Source organism: Mus pahari, chromosome 13 (genome assembly GCF_900095145.1).
Source record: "Mus pahari chromosome 13, PAHARI_EIJ_v1.1, whole genome shotgun sequence".
NCBI classification, from domain to species: domain Eukaryota; kingdom Metazoa; phylum Chordata; class Mammalia; order Rodentia; family Muridae; genus Mus; species Mus pahari.
Genome location: NC_034602.1, coordinates 62,738,742 through 62,756,064, shown reverse-complemented (window position 1 = coordinate 62,756,064; position 17,323 = coordinate 62,738,742). Strand labels below are relative to the sequence as shown.

The following is a 17,323-nucleotide window of genomic DNA, read 5'->3' as shown; positions in this document are numbered from 1 at the left end:
AAAAAAAAAGGAGTCTGAACTTGTAGTTATATTTAGTAAATACATTCACGCATGTGTTAAGTTCTCCTTCACTGTACACCTTAGACTTATTGAGCACTTTGGCAGTTGAGATTCACTATGTAATTAACGGGATTGATTCTGAAACTATAAGGTGCAATGAGAACCATATTTTTATTATTGATATTGTGAGATTATCTGATCATCTAGGACTCTGTTTCCAACAAACCAAAACACTGATTTTCATGAGAGCTTTGGGGAAGAAAAGCATTGATATGGCAATGCTTATTTCCTTTCGGCTTTGTGATGATGTGTGGCCCTGTTGGAGATTTATGTGGCTTTTCCCATCAAATATTAATCTAGAACCTTCTAACTGCCAGCCACGGAACATGGAACATCTGGGAGCGGTGACAGATGGGATTCCCTACCTGCAGTTCTTGCTTTGTTCTATTCTTCATTTCTGCTTTTACATCAAAGAGTTATCTAGTTCTCAGTTCCCACTATTAGGGGTACAAGGGTCACATGATCAAGGAATACGTACTTCAGGAGACCGTGATCAGGCGACCATCCCTGTGACTGGGATGCACCCGAACTTCGATGATTTTATTTTCTACTATTCTAAAACTGTACCTTCCTTTCCAAAAAGAAAAAAAAAATAGCATTTTTCTCTGACTAGAGAAATACACTTGATCACTATATTTGTAAAATTCAGAATGAAACAAAATAAAAATTGTCCTGAGCCTTTCTACTAGGTATAGTTACAGTAGTTGACCTTGAGCTATGACAAGTTATAATATGCTATTTAACATCAGTCATGCCTTTTTCACTTGAAGCATCTTGAACTTTTCCCCGGGATGTTGAGTTATTTTCTGTGGTGTACGTTTTCAGTAACACTGACAGTAGTCTTTACTGTGGAGTTACCAAATTGATTTAGGCAGTCCCTGTGTTTTATGTAATGGCTACCGGATGGTTTCCTCATCATAAGCAAGGCTGGTATGAATAGCCTTAAAGTAAAACTTTTCTGTATTAATATTAATTTCCTTTGCACCGAGTCCAAGAGATCAGATATTTTGAGTCAAAGGTCCTGTAGTTTTAAAAAATACCTGGTGCACATAAGCACACACGGAACTTTATTTGTATCTGCTTCGTTGACGTTTCCTTTTTATTAGTGACCTTTCTTGATAGTATTTCTGACTTTCTATTTGAAATTTGTTACATATTGTAATTTTCAAGTAGTCAAATAGTTGTTGAAATTTAAGGAAGAAGAAAAAAGAGACTATCATGATAATAGCAAAAAGTAGTCAAATGTAACTGTTCATTGTCAGTGACAAAAATGATAGAAAATATTATTAGTTAATAAGTAAAGTTCCACATTTCCTATGCCCAAATAGTGCCTTACACTTTAACTGACCTTTTGTTAAGGCAAGCAAATATATTTCAAGTGCAGGGCATGGGGTCTCTGCTCCCGTATTCCAGAGCTCATCAGTTGTCTGACTCTGTTTTTATGAGAACTCTCTCTGAGCTGCACACAGTAGCATTTAAAGAGGGAACTCTTTGTACAGTCAATAATACTCTGCTTTCACGTTGTTTGCAATCGCTTAGAACAACATCTTCCCATTGGGCATTTTCTCCACATAAACTGTGCACTTGTTGGGGCTGAATGCTTTATTGTTTCTGAACACACAAACCTCTTGTGCGATCCCCCGCTGGTAAATTGTAACCTGGCTGTCTCCAGCCAGTGCTGTTTGGGTTATTTCTAGATAATTCTACCATGAGCATTCCCGAGTCCAAAGGGGAAATGGTGACAGCGAGGGGACCTGGAAGGAAATCTGTCAAATCTCAAAGGAACTTTTTATTACTTAAAAAAAATTTTTTTTTCTCTCTCTCCTAAGTTTGAAAGAATAAAGAAACATGTTCTGACCCCGCCCCCTTTCTTTTCCAGCGCTCTGTGGAGGGGGTGAGAGTTTCCTGTGTACCAGCGGGCTCTGCATCCCCAAGAAGCTGCAGTGTAACGGCTACAATGACTGTGATGACTGGAGCGACGAGGCGCATTGCAGTAGGTGACAAGCCTTGTGGTGCTTAGCTGGGTGGGAAGGGATTCTACTGAGGAGCCTAGACACCTGCGACACTGCACTGGCGGATACTGACAGCCAACCTGGTCATTAGTAGACGGCCATTGGTTTGCCATTCTGAAGTGAGCCAATAGGTTTGTCCCCCCTAGAGCCACCATGTTGGGCTTGCACCCTGCTCCAAGGCTTGGGTTTATAAGTACTCCTGCAGCTAGATACCCGAAGGAACAGCTCAGAGAGTAAACTGGTTTCCTGTAGAGCTATGCTATCGTTGGGTGTGTGTGTGTGGGGGGGGTGGAATTTATTTTCTTTGGGTGAGAAATTTCGGTTTTGAAAATTTTGTGAATATAACGGTCAATTATTTAGAGGAGGTTTTTGGGGTTTATTTTGGAAACCTTTTTATATTAATGATTCTTTACATTCGTGACTCAACAGAGCCATAGCTTGTTGCTGGTTTAAGTTTCCCCTTAGCTGGAGAGATAGTGGTGCTGATAGTTTTAAGCCCTCCGATCCACACAATTGCCCTTCTGGTTTAATTTAAGCCGGTGGTTTGTCCAGTATAGATTCTGATTTTAGGTTGTTCCTGAGCAGCAGGGAAACACTAACCTTGAGAATTACACTACATCTTCTCTACTCGAAGCAGAGCTGAGCCTCGGTGCTCCGGCTGCTGTTACCAGTGTATAATTAATCCCAGTCAGCACGGGTAGAGCTGGGCTTCCTTCCTGGGAGACTCACCCAGCCTTGGTGAGAGATTGAGATGATGCCTTAGTTGAGAGAGTCCTGTTTACCAGATACCAACTCTTTTCCCTGTGGGGAGGGTTAAGATGTTCGTTTGCTGGAATTTTGGGCAGGTAGCATATCATAGTATCAGAGCGCTGTTCATCAAAATGTGGTTTCATAGTACACAACTTTTTAAAAGAACAGCTGAGTGAAAAAGAATGGTTAGGAGAGGCTTTGTGTCAACTTCTTAGAGAGTTTCAACACATGCTGATATATTAAAGGTTTGAGAAAGGTTGCAGTTTAAATCAACAGTGTTTAATGCTACATACCTTCAACCTTTTTCTCCCTTTTTCTCATCCTTATTTATTTGTACATTTATTTATTTTGTATGTTACATAGCAGTTGGTAGGAATTAAGTTATGCTATGTATATTTTGAAGACTGTTATTTTTAGTAAGGATTCTCTCTTATTTTACAACATAGTATTTTCTCTCCAGGAAAGCCTATGCATGCAGATTTACAGGTAAAACATCGTTTAGCCTATGTGGTTACATTAAGGACTATGACTGTTACATTAGCAGAACATACTATTCAAAATGATCACCGGAAGGGATTCTGAAAGGTTCAGTTGGATTATGTCCATCTGATGGGGATGCAGTAGAATCTCTTGTTGATCTCCTGCTGTGACCAGTACTGGGACATTATTCAGGGTCAACACATGCCTTTAGTCCTGTGAGGCCAGCTCTGGCTCCATCATTTTGTTCTCTGGTGCTGAGCATTGATTGTAACCGCTGTTAGTGCTTCGAGCTACAGTCTTTAAGATACAATCTGAAGGAGTCAGTTTCCCTGCTTACCAACTGAATGAGGTGATTGCTATTCTGGGAGGTGCATAGTGATGTCGTCTTGGATGCCATGAGAACCACGTGTGTCTGAAGGAGGGCTTGTGTGCAAAACAGAGTGTTCCCACAGCCCCAAGAACAGTTGAAGCCCGGGCTGCTAATACTGCCACACAATGGTTGTTTGTAGGTGTATATTGCTAAAAGCCCCAAGGTACTGAGGAGATGGCTTAGCAGTAGAGAGCACTCACTGTTCTTGGAGAGGACCCAGAATTCATTCCCACCATGCACATGGCTTACAACCACCCATCACTTCAGTTCCAGGGGATTTCATGCCCTTTTCTAAATTTTCCAAGGCACCAAACATGCATGTGGTACACAGACATACATGTAAACAGACCACTCATACCCATAAAATAAGAGGAGCAAATCTAAAAACAAAAAACAAATCCCAAAGAAAATAATTCACATACTTTGGTTCAAAAAGTTCTCCCACCCAAAATCTAATCAGGCCTGATTCTGCTAGCATCCAAGATCAGATGGGCGAGGGCTCCTTCACCGTGTGTGACTTTACACTTTCTGGCACATGAAATTGACCAAATACTTTTAGAAACCGTTTGCTCTGAACTTTGGGTGAAATGGGTGAAGTTATTTTGGTTTTGGTTGGCTTTACTGTCGTTTGTTTGCTTGTGACAACCGTGGTTACCTAATTGTAAGGAGTGCCATATAACGTGGCCATCAGTCTTGTATGTGCTCGACGCAGGCTCTCCCGTTTCCTATATTTCTATCCTTACCCTTCCTAATTCTATAAACTTGGACACAGCTCTACCTCTCTTTGCCTCCATTTCTTCATGAACCAAGTGAAAATAAGACTGTCTCTAGAATTGAGTTGTTGAATATAAAACCTATAGAATTGAATTGTTGAATATAAAACCTATAGAATTGAGTTGTTGGATATAAAACCTATAGAATTGAGTTGTTGGATATAAAAACCTATAGAATTTGCTTCTCGAGTATAAAACCTATAGAATTGACTTGTTGGATATAAAACCTATAGAATTGAGTTGTTGGATATAAAAACCTATAGAATTTGCTTCTTGAGTATAAAACCTATAGAATTGACTTGTTGGATATAAAACCTATATAGGCATGGAGCAATTCCCCAAGAACACTGAGGTTTATGGCTATGATGGTGCTTGTCACTAAAGTTACCTTAGTCTCTGCCACTTCTACTGTGTCATTTATGACTGAGACAAACCACCTAGAGAAACCTTTTAAAAGGAGGAAGGATTTTATTCTATGTGGTGAGTTGGGGGGAGGAGGGTTGTGTTTTGTTTGGGTGTTGGTTTCTTTGTCTCAGAGGTGACAGCGTAAGATTGGCTGCTGGTGTCTTTCTGGGCCTGAGGTGAGACAGAATAGCCGGGAGGAGGAACGTAGTGGAGCCCAGTGGCTCCCCTCATGGTGGCCAAGAAGATAATGAAACGAGTGCTCACCACCATCATGCCTTTCTAGAGATCTTTTCCCCTAAAATAAGGATGCATGTAAATTCCCTCTGATTAATAAAAGTGTCTCATTTGACAAGTAACCAAAGAGCTTCAAATGCTTGCAAAAATTCCCGTAGTATAGCGGCTCTCAGGAAATGCTGACTCTGCCAAATGACTGCAGAGTCTCAAATTCCATCTATCTGTGAACCCAGTAGTAGATATGTTTTATAGAAACCCATTATATTTTGATTGCTTTCAGTGTAGATATGTTTTTTAGTCTAATCAGGGGTGTAACACAAACACAGAGAACATTAAACCTTCTTTTCCCTGTTTTATTAATTAACTTGCCTCTGACGTTTTCTTTCACGTATAAAATGCAATCTAACTACTCTCATCTTCTGTCCCTGTCAATCCCCCTCCCCCCACACAAGTCCTCCTTTCGCGTGATTGTCTCTTTGCTTTATTTTGTGACGTCATTGAGTTGAACCGGTGGCATCTCTTTGGCACTCTCCATCAGAGTTTGGCGAGGTCACCATTGGGAACACAACTGTAGACAATGACTTCCACCCTTCCAGAACCTTCCAGCCATCAGTCTCTTTTGTCAGGGACGAGCGAACCCCGGTGATCCCCTTCCTCACTCGTGACCGAATATTGACAGGTCCAGTGCAGACAGTTGATGTGATTTCAAGGCCACAGTTGCTGCCCCAGGCCCAGAAGGGAGAATTTATAGCCTTTCCCAGATACTATTAAACCTTAGGGATTAAGTCAGGTACTAAATATGACATTTCAAGTGTCTTAAAACCAAACAAGATGTAAATGCAGTGACATAAATCCTATACTTAAAAAACAAGGTCGCTTTGAACATGGGTATGGAGAAAGGCTGGTGGGGAAAGGAGGGTTTAGGTTAGGCCTACAGCCCATGTTTATGTTCTAGGACAGTGGTTCTCAAACCTGTAGGTGACATTTTGTAATACCTGGAGACACTGTCACTGCTACAGCTGAGAGCATGATGGGAAAGCTACCCTTGTCTAGTGGTTTTCAATCAAGGTCACCGCTAAACAGCCATTCCCAGGCAACAGTGAATTACTCCATCTGAAGGGCCAGAAGGATGACAGGGGAGGACCCTCCCCCAGATCTAGTCAGCAGGAGAAGAAAGTCCAGGTATTCACCAAGGCCAGCCTCTTCTTACAGGTCTGTTAAGGGCCGAGGCAGTGCCCGTGGTAATTCTTTTAACCTCTCTGGTCATCTCACAGTGAGAAGATTGTGTGAAGTAACCTTTACTCTCCAAAATCCCATGACTGAAAACTAAGCGTCCCTGCTTGGTTCTCAAATTGAGGCAAATCAGCTTGTGTTTACAGAGTGGGGCACTGGGAAAACCGAAGGATGTCCTTGCTAAAAAGGCTTTCTGTTTCTTAGCGTTCGGCTTTAATTTAATGATAATTTTGAGGGACAAAGGTCAATATTCTATTTATCAGATGCCAACCTGAAGTAAATATTTACACGAAAGACCTTCAGAAGCAACATTTTTCCATCAAGCTCTCTGCTAATAATAATAATTATATATAAGCTGGAGGTACAAAAGCACATAAGTCCAGGCAAAAATTATGCTTGAACTAAGCAAGAAAATAGCACCAAACACCTTTTGAAAATTATGATTTCTTGGCCCCAAATTACGATGGCCGCATCTCCTTTCAGCACAAATAAACATTTACTCAAATAAAAGGAGCCACTGTGGTCTTTGCTGTTTGCTGTGGCTTCCTGGCAGCTGGTGCTGTTGGTTTGGGTTTTGAGTGTTTACTGATCCCCAGGGCAGTACGGAAGTAACAGGCCAGTTTTCTAAGTGCAGCTAATTTGGTATCTAACTTCTGAAAAGGACCTTCTCACCAGGAGGTCCTAACTATGGAAGCTGAACTTTGCAACTACGTGAATCTTAATTTTCTACTTTAAAAAAAAATACCTGTTTTCTCCATTTCTGAAGTAGTTTAGTCAACACCAAGCTAATCTTAAAAATATCTCTGATGAGGTGCTTTAGTATGGATTACCAAAGATCCAGAACAGGTTTCAAAGAGGACACAGAAACTTCTGGAAATTTTTGGTGTGCTCTTAGGTCAATCAGATTCTAAATGGAGTATTTGATTCCCTAATGTTCCTACCATCAGAAAAACAAAAACACACTGCTAGAAAAGAGTTTTATTCATGATTTCCAGTTTTGCCCTCTTCTCTCTGGGGGATGCATGGATTCATACACTTGATTGTTAAATTAAAAACCCTAATTCCCTGGCTAGCGCATGTTCTTCCAAATTAATTCAAGACTTCCTAAGAACAATTGATTAAAACAAAAGAAAAATGAAAAGGCCCTTTAAACGTTTTCAAAGAACTATGCACTTCTCAGGGCCCACTCCCTAATGTGCCCTGTGGATGCCAAAGGCAAGGTCGTAACTCCCTGGGCTCAGCTGTCCTATGCCTCACTCAGCAGAGGGGTGCACTGTGGATAGAGGATGCCCTCTGTAGCACGGAACGAAGCAGGACTGTCCCTAGAAGACTGGCACCTCTTCCTAGATCTTGCATTTTCCTTTATTATTCCATCCTTGTTTGAAAATTATTCAGGCTGGGAGAAATGAAGATATGCAATGTGTTTATTTATTTTTTTCTTGAAATTTCTGTAGAGGATCTTCAAGGCCAATATTACTCTTTAAATGAAGCGATTCTACAAGTTAAGGTGCTTCCTCACAGATGAAAAGCTTCTTGAAATAGATGCTTATGAACCGTTTAACCAATCAACAACAAAGACCTCTCATTTTTAATTGACATGGGAATGGCATATACTTATTGAGTTATGTGTGCTAACTCAATAATGAATTATATATACTATATAACGATCAATGTTTCTATTTGATACCACTTCATAATGCTTATTCTTCAGTCTCCTTTGTGGTTATCATAGACTATAGTTACCCTCTTGGACTTTAGAACACCGGTACTTGGATAGAAATTGGAAATCAGGTAGCAAAGTCTTTGGAGAATAATTATTGTTGTTGAGCTTAGCTTGCTATACAAGGCTGTGCTCCCCACATCCTATATGAGGTACAGGATTCTAGGTAGCCATGTGGGGATCAGAGGACTTGGGGCCTGCGCACTGAATCCCTAGTCTTCATCAGCGCTCATTTCTCACCGCTTTCATTTGCTTTTGTTCCTTTACTTGAAGCATGCTAAATTTACTGTGATATCCACTCCTCTGAGATCCTGGTCACCAATCGCGGCCTTTCTCAACAACCTGAAGAAACCCAATTTTCTTCTTTTGTTTTTAACTTTAAATGGGAGAAAACGACCTTCCCATAATAACCCCCCCCTTTTTTTTTACCCATAATTTAGTTCTAGTAAGAAAAAGGATAATACGTGTCTGAAACCTAGTTATTAAACATGGGACAGAATGTTTCCCAGAGGTTGAGGTATGACACTGTAAATTCTACCCACTAGAATCTAGTGAATTTACATACCAGTACAAACATCCTCACAAGTCAGTCATCAAGTTCTCCAGTCTGTTCCAATCTTCCCTCCCACCCATCTTCTGTCGACCCCCACTCTTAACCCTACAGACACTGGAAATCTCTGCTCTGAAATCTGTCTTTATAAATGTGCTGTCTTCTGGGAATTCCATAGATGGGTCATATAGTATGAAGACTTTGATTCTGTTTTCTTTCACTAAGCATAACATTATGAGGCTAATCAACGTAGTCACACGCATCAGGCCTTTGGTCTCTAATCTTTGGATAGTGTTTCATTGTAATCATGTACTCTATTTTGTTGTCTGTTCATCGGTTGGTGAACACTTGGACTTCTGCCAGTTCTGGGCTGTGATGAATAAGGCTGTTGTGAGTATTCACTTGCAAGTCTTTGTATGAACCATGTTTAAATGCTCTTGGACAAAATCTTAAGAATAGAAAACATGAATTAGTTGTATGAAAAGGTTGCAGTTTCTTCAGATGAAGTTAACAAAGTCTTTCAAAAATGGAGTCCTTTTACATCCCCAACAATGTATGTGAGTTTCTATTTTACAAAATCTTTACAATTACTTGGATTTCCTTTTTGCTTTCCTGGTTGTAGACATTGGATGTATAACAGAATCCTTTGGTGGTCCTAATTTGCCTTTCTTTGATACCTAGGAATGTTTGGCACCTTTAATGTACCTAGTCACTTGTTTAAATTTGAAAGACATTTAATTCAAGTCTTCTACCTTCAATTGAGTTGTTAGATTACACCATTACTCTCTCTCTCTCTCTCTCTCTCTCTCTCTCTCTCTCTCTCTGTGTGTGTGTGTGTGTGTGTGTGTGTGTGTGTTCATGCTGGATGTGAAACCTAAGTATGTTTTACAGCTACTTTTCTACAATTTTGCTTGTCTTTTCATTTTGTCAAAGACACTTTGGAATAGCATATCCTTTTGATGCCTTATCTAAGCATTATTTGCCTACTCCAAGTCACAAAGACTTTCCCCTTATGCTTTCTTTTAGAAGTTTTATTATATTTACTCATTCATTTAGGTGTGTGATTTATTCTAAGTTAATGTTTACATAGTTTGAGCTTGTGGTCAGAATGCATACTTTCTACATTGATATCTGATATTCCAATGCTAGGATTGTCACAAGTGCCCTTTTCCTCTTTGAACTGGCTTGAGATCTTTCACATTTCAATTTTGTTAAACTGTCCTCCAAAACATTGTTTGTTATTATTTTATTCCAGTTTCAGAGTCCAACTTAGAGACTTGTAGAGTTGGATGTCAGAACTAATGTAAGAGTTCTAGGCTACCCAAGGGCAAATCTTGTGTTCCTAATAATATTGATAATCTGTCAACAAAAGAATCACTTTCATCTTGAAGTACCACAAAAGATGGTTTGTTCTGTAGCCAAATATCCAGAAACACAGATTCAGCTTTACTGAAGTACTATGTTCCAAAATGGTAACAGTTGAATGAAGTTTTATAATAAGAAAAGAATAAAGAATTTAAGCCAGGTGGTGGTGGCACATGCCTTTAATCCCAGCACTTGGGAGGCAGAGGCAGGCAGATTTCTGAGTTCGAGGCCAGCCTGGTCTACAAAGTGAGTTCCAGGACAGCCAGGGCTATACAGAGAAACCCTGTCTCGAAAAAAAAAAAAAAGTCAAGAGACTTCAAATACATCAGTGGAACCATCAGACAGGTGGGTTACAGAAAAATGGGGAAATTTCAGCTATAGGTCTTAGGTGCTAACTGACAGCATTTGGTTGGCAGAAACTCATAGTCTATTTGAACATTCCAGAAGATGTACCTGTGGTCACCAAGATGCTAGGTCACATGAAAAAGAGGGTAATAAATATCAAGTAATGGTGATAAAGATGGTCCAACATAGTCTGGCTCTGGGCTTTCAACATTCAACTTCCCCACATCGTTGAAGTCCAATCAGCCAGTCTTTCTAGTCACAGCTTTGTTCCAGAAGTTCTTGCTCGCTCACAAAATTCTTTCCATGCATGCATTTTATTTCCACATTAAAAAGAAGCTTCCTACATTTTTCATGTCACCTAGTCTCTTGGGAACACGTTTACTTGAGGATGGTGGTATAGAATACCCACTGACAGAGGCGATGGTATTCATGTGGAAAGAAATGTCAACCCTAAAATGCAGATAGAAGGCTAAGGCGCCACTACATTTACACCAGCCTAGACTTTCCCAGTAAAGGAGATGCGCATAGAGAAGAGCTACAGACCTTCCACCAGAGCCGGCCATTCCAGGTAAACATAGGCTCCATTACTTACTATGGTGGCCCAAGAAGGACTTTTTTTTTTCTCGTCTTTGATTGTCAAAGATCTTTCAGGCAACATAAAGTAGAAGTCAGATGGAGACTTTTAGAAAGAGGCGAGAGTACTTGACCTGGGACTCAGTGGACTTGGTCCAGGTTCCCAGTGACTCCGCCAGCTGGTGAGCGTCTCTAACTCCTTGCCTATGACAACAGGCATGGGTCAGGTCAACATCAGGCTCTCCTCCCACCCTAGCCTTTGTTCGATTAGCTATCCCGTGTATCTACTCCGCTCTGATGACGCATCTGTAGCTTCCCTTTTTTGCAGACTGCAGCAAAGGTCTGTTTCACTGTGGCACAGGCAAGTGCCTCCATTACAGCCTCGTGTGTGATGGGTACGATGACTGTGGGGACCTGAGTGACGAACAAAACTGTGGTAAGTAGCTTTGATTCCTTAAAGCATTTCATGAAAAAAACCACCAAGATATTTATGACCAAGAACAAATATCTGTCTGTTTCCTAAATATCTAGAAGGTCCAGTTACAAAATTAAGCAAAACAAAACAAAACAAAATAAAACAACAACAACAACAACCCTCCTGTTTCAGAAAGAAGAGCATGTCCAAACACTGCTCTCAGTTACACCTTATGGACCAGTATCTTACTTCTGGCCTAACAGTCACACTAAGGGCATAGTAAAGAAGTGGAGTGGAAAGATAATATGGTTAACACGCTAGTGTTTTTCCGTGTCGTGACCTGTTTCTTTTCTGGCTAGAACTGTCTCTTGGTTGGATTTTGAGCTCCTGAACAAAACTGTGTTCAGAGATCAATTACAAAGAAAGGCATGTGACCAAAGTCTCGCACCCCTCAGAGCAGCTGACTTCCAGGCACTGTAGTGACTCCTTGCACAGTATGCTCCCCAAGGATTAGGATGGCAAATTGGTTTTATGTACAGATGCTGACTTCTTGTCTTCCCAAGTACAAACCTTCCTTTAAAGGAGCATATTCAATTCTGCATCATGTCTTTTGAATTTAAACTAGAAAAAAAATAACTCTTACTGATTGATCTTTATAGCTTTGTGATCAGCTTTCTAGTTTTATGCAATATACTACTGACAGTAGGACCTCTGCAGCATGTACCAGAGAGCAAGCTTGAATGTAGACAAATGTTGCACTGTGGTCAGCATTAGAGACTCTCTAAAGGGATGCTAGAAAGAATCGGAGCATGAGGCAAAGAAAGTCTTGGAGTAGAGGTGGACAGAAAATAACCTCAAGATGGGAAATTCAGTAGTTTCTACAAGTATTGTCTACCTTTCCCTCACCAAATCCATAAAATATTGAAAACCCTGGGTGTACAAACCACTCACTAGTGATTTGATATGTATGGGACTGCATTTGGGACAAAGGATGTGAGACAATTGGAATCTTGTTCATCACAGAATTTACTGTGAAGAATCCTTACAGTTCATCATTTCCACACCCCTCCATTTCCCAGTGAAGGATGGGAAAAGGCAGGTCAGGAAAGTGCCACAGTAGGACCAGTTTAGAATCTGACCATGCTAGTGGGTAGTGTCCATGTATAAAAAAGAATTGTTAATACCAGAGGCCCCTGAAAATAAGCCAAAAAGCATAGACAAAGTCTATACTTTCAAGATACCTTCATTAAATAGCAGAATTTATAGTGTTTCTTTGGACCGTTGTTGCCCTGTTCCTAGTCTTTGGTGGACCAAAGGTGGGTAGATCTTCCGGTTCCTGCCCAAGCTCCTCTCTTGTGGTTACTTCTTTTCTTCACACCATGCCTTCCATATTCTCTACGTTATTTCTCTAAGACTTGTCCACACCATCATGGTCCCCGTTGCACACCCACTCAGCCACAAGGCAGCGCCTGTCTCCACAGTGATGCTCATTTGTGAGATTGCAATCTGGAGCAAATTTAGAGAAATTCTCTACTTGATTTCTCTAAAATATGCTTTACAGTCCACTGTTGCTCAGGAGATGATGACAAAGGCCATGTTCATGGATACACATGAAACTTTGTCATTTTTCATCTATTTGTAAATCAATACCTTTTATGGAACTGTTATATTTATGTTACAACACCCATCAAAATAAATCAGTGTATAAATTCTGCCCTTTAAGACAGGAAACTTGTCACTTAGTAAACTCAACCTCTCAGTTGCCAAATTCCAGGAATGTGTGGATTGAGGCAGAGTATATATCCAGATGCAAAGAAATCATAAAAACAATAATAATGGTTTCCCTTTCTTGCTTAGCAGTTCTTTCTAACATGAGCTATAGATTAAGATAATCCAGTAGAAAACCCAGGCTTAGCATCAGGAGGGATGACATAAGAAGACTCTCATCTTTCCAGCCTGCCAGAGTGATGTTGTAATTCTTAGGGACACAGCAAACTTGTTACAAACACATCAATCAGCCATCTGCGTCTTGAAGCTCAGAGCTTTATTTTGTTCGCTTGACTCAGTGTAAAAGTCAGAGATTTAATTTTTTTTCCCTAAATAAAGGAAGCAAGACGTCCAATAATTAGAATACCTGTCCTGGGAAACAGACGACTCTTCGCTTTCAGGGATGTGGACGTTGGAGTCTGACACTGGTAGAAAGGAGCATTTGAACTTAGGCAAATCTATCCCAGAAACATTAGTGATGGAACTGGAAAGAGAGTGAGTGTCTTTAATTGGAACTGAGAGCTGCAAAGGTCTAAGAGTTTCCCGTACATTTTCCCTCATCTTCAGGATTTTTTTCTTTTCTCCAGATTGCAATCTCACAAAACAGCATCGCTGTGGAGACGGGCGCTGCATTGCGGCTGAGTGGGTGTGCGACGGGGACCATGACTGTGTGGACAAGTCTGATGAGGTCAACTGCTGTGAGTTCCCCCAGGATGTCTCCTTTTGCTTGTTTTTCTTTTTCCCTGTTGAGACTGTCCATTGAAACCAAAGTCCATTATGTAAACAGCCCTCAGGGAGGATGGTTCTCAAGCCATCATTCTGATTCTGTCTGTGAGTAGAGCATTCAAGAGGTGTGAGACCAGTAAACTTATAGCAGTGACTTTAAGCTCCTCCCTCCAAAGTCCACAGTTTGATTGGCTGATCCGGCCCAGTGGTGTCTGCTTTTCCTCTGGCTACTCATGGATTCTTCACACCTCTGTGACTTCTCCAAGAACAATTCTCTTCCCAGAGACCAAGGAGCCCCCATCCCTTTCTCATGCCAAGCATGTTCTCAGGGGCCATTTGTGGGGGAACATGGAGGAATGCCAGAGAAAAGGAGCCTGTTATATTCCTATGGAACACAGAAAGTGTGTGAGCGTGATTATCATTTTATAGCAGGCTATATTTCTAGGTAAATGAGAACTTGTTTGCACATCATTTGTGACAAGTATGATTGTTAACCATGTTTTTCTCTTGGAAAACATACTATCCTCTCAGACAACAGAAATGAAAAAAAAGTTAATACTGGCAGTTACATGTTTAAATAGTACAACTGACCTGAAATGATTAAAATGACGTATCTTACATATATTAGAATTAAACCTTTAAATCCACTTAGTAGAAAGAGTTGGTGCACAGTTTCCCTGTGGTATCTGCGTAGATTATAGAGCTCTGGCTGGATATCACCATCTGAGGATGCTCAAGCTCTTTATATGAAGAGGCATGTGTTTAATCTCACTTCTCCTGTACACTTTTAAGTCATCTCTAGTTCACTTATACTCCACAATATACTGTAAATGCTCTGTGAGTAGCTTTTATACTGAATTGTTTAAGAAATAATAATAAGGAAAATACTTGGCCCATGTTAGTTATGAATATATTTGCTTCAATATTTTTTATTTGTTACTAGGTCATTCTGTAAGCTCAGAACCCATGGGAGCTGCATATGAAGCTGGATGATTACTTGACTTAGACGTTGAGGCAAACATTAGAGCACAGATCACATAGATTGTATTTTGACATAAGAAAGGCTGTATAAAAAGTTCCATAAATATGATAATTGGCCTTCTCTTTCCCTACATAACTTGAAGTATATATGACATACCTACCCCAGTGTTGCCACAAAACACACCCCTCATAAGAGCAGCTTCTATCATGGCCACTGTCCCCAAAAAGCACTCCTTTCTTCCTAAGTGCTCTTTCACTATGAAGAGAACTTCTTGGAAGGAGAAAAAAACCCTCCATTCCAAAAAACTCTTGGAATTAAAAAGAAAAGTAGAGCTACATCCATTTGTATGTATGTACAACACATCCTTTGTTGGTGGTGTTCATTTGTATGAACATTAAGAAGAATCAGTAAAAAAGGTGACCTTTCTCCTGGCCTCCCCTAGCTTGTCACAGCCAGGGCCTGGTGGAATGCAGAAGTGGACAGTGCATCCCTAGTACCTTCCAGTGTGATGGGGATGAAGACTGTAAGGATGGGAGTGACGAGGAGAACTGCAGTGACGGTGAGTGTCCCCAGTGACCCAGTGTCCCCAGCATCCACAGCATCCTCAGTGTCCCCACTGTCCCCAGTGACCTCAGTGTCCTCAGTGTCTTCAGTGTCCCCAGTGTCTATAGAGTCTCCACTGTCCCCAGTGTCCCAGTGTCCTCAGTGTCCCCAGTGACCTCAGTGTCCTCAGTGTCCCAGTGTCCCCACTGTCCCCAGTGTCCTCAGTGTCCCCAGTGTCCATAGTGTTCCCACTGTCCCCAGTGACCTCAGTGTCCTCAGTTTCTCCAGTGTTCCCAGGGTCCCCAGTCTACAGAGCATTCCTGTATTGGTGGATCTTTCTTTGGGAAAACAAACCAGAGCATTTGGGAGTTTCTTAAGCAGGATTTCTGTACACGTGAGTCCAGATTTTCTAGTCACCTTTTCTCTTGGTAGATGCACAATGCCTAAACAGCACGCACGGGCTGCAAACTCATTCCCAAGGACAGAGGCTTGAGATGAAGTCACTGCTCAGACTCCGCTGAGCTGTGCTATGGAACCTTCTCTTCATTAGGCTTAATAAAGAGAAAACTTAAGCTTGTAGCATGCAGTTAAATGTGATTAGATTCCAAATAGAAGGAATTGGCTCATGAAATTAAATGTAACTGCATCCTAATTTGGCCATGTTCAGAGAAGCAGTTTAATGTTTCACATTGCCAAGCAACAGATTTAAATATACTTTAAAGGGGACATACTATCTATGCATGGAACTTAAACAGAAAAGAGAAATTAAAACATTTTGGGTCTTAAACGTGATCATCTATGGGTTTTGGGTTTTTGTTTTTTTTTTTTCTGGTTGTTTTTTCGTAAAAAAGATTCTACACTGATTATTTTAAGACCCGATTTCTATGAAAACCTTCTAGCATGGGACTTGTGGAATATCCCCAACTTAATAACCCCCCATGTTGGTTCATAGAGTATCAGCATTGCACGGGGGGATTGCACATGAACGTTCGGGCTGAGCTTCAAGCTCTTTGCTACTATTGGCTATCTGGGTGGTTGTAGGTGAATCGCCCTACCTTTCTAGGTCACAGTTTCCACATCAGCTCAGAAGATAATCACTGCTGTGCCTGGGAAAAGCTGAATAAATATCGCCTGTTGATACACGGCTGGGAATTCAGTCTAACAAAGCAAGTGATGGCGCTCTCTCTCCATGTCAGACAGAGTTTACAATCAGTATCCAACCATGCAGCCCAGGCTGTCAAGAATTCAGGGTGCTGTGCTTCTGTGTGTTGTGCACACTTGGCAAAGAGCCCTTGTCTAAAGCTTATGACGGAGACATACTAGGACATCAAGCTGAAGGCTGAGAAGAGAGCTCTCTCGGAAGAGGGGAGCTCAGATGAGCACAGCAGACCCACGGCAGCACATGGCCAATGTCTTGAGACAGGAAGAGGAATGTGTTTTACACTATATACAGAGCAAAGACCATGGTGTGCCATCCCCTCCAGGCTGTTTCCTATTGCTTTTCTGCTTAGAGGGTTCCTCATGACAACTTACCCCATCTGACTGGATCACTCCCTTGGGCAGCCTAGTCCCAGCCCGAGTCTACGTCAGCTTCTTGATAAACACCTCTGGTAAAGGGGTGTTTGCACAGGTTCATGAGGACAGGACGCCATCCTTGTTAAACTTGGAGACACTGCACAGAGCAGGCGTGGCCTTCTGTCTTTCAGCATTCGGTTCCTTGGTCACAGAGCAGGCACTTAATAGATTGCTGAACTATCGAATACACAATGTCCTAAAATGACATGAAGCACTTAACACTTACGAAAAATGTTTAAGGTTGCCTTGAGGGAGGAAAAAAAAAAAACCAGTGACATCTTTTATACAAGGTGACAATATATAACATTTCACACAAGAGGGGCTGGAAGGAGAATTCCAGTCCAATACTCATTGACTTGGGATTATGGATTAGCATGGATTAGTATGTACATATGTGGCTATATATCAGCGGTGCCTTGCAAGATATTCTGGATCCCATATGACA

General features: G+C 41.1%; 1 protein-coding gene across 3 annotated transcripts in view; it reads left to right on the top strand.

Moving 5' to 3' along the window:
• The window catches only part of Corin (corin, serine peptidase), a 195,745-nt gene that overhangs the window by 127,652 nt on the left and 50,770 nt on the right, over positions 1-17,323 (top strand). For all 3 annotated transcript variants that reach the window (XM_029545006.1, XM_021210625.2, XM_021210624.2), the window contains exons 6-9: positions 1,940-2,053; positions 11,199-11,306; positions 13,640-13,750; positions 15,203-15,319. In XM_029545006.1, coding sequence (XP_029400866.1) covers positions 1,940-2,053; positions 11,199-11,306; positions 13,640-13,750; positions 15,203-15,319 — 450 coding nt within the window. The remainder of the gene's footprint in view (positions 1-1,939; positions 2,054-11,198; positions 11,307-13,639; positions 13,751-15,202; positions 15,320-17,323) is intronic.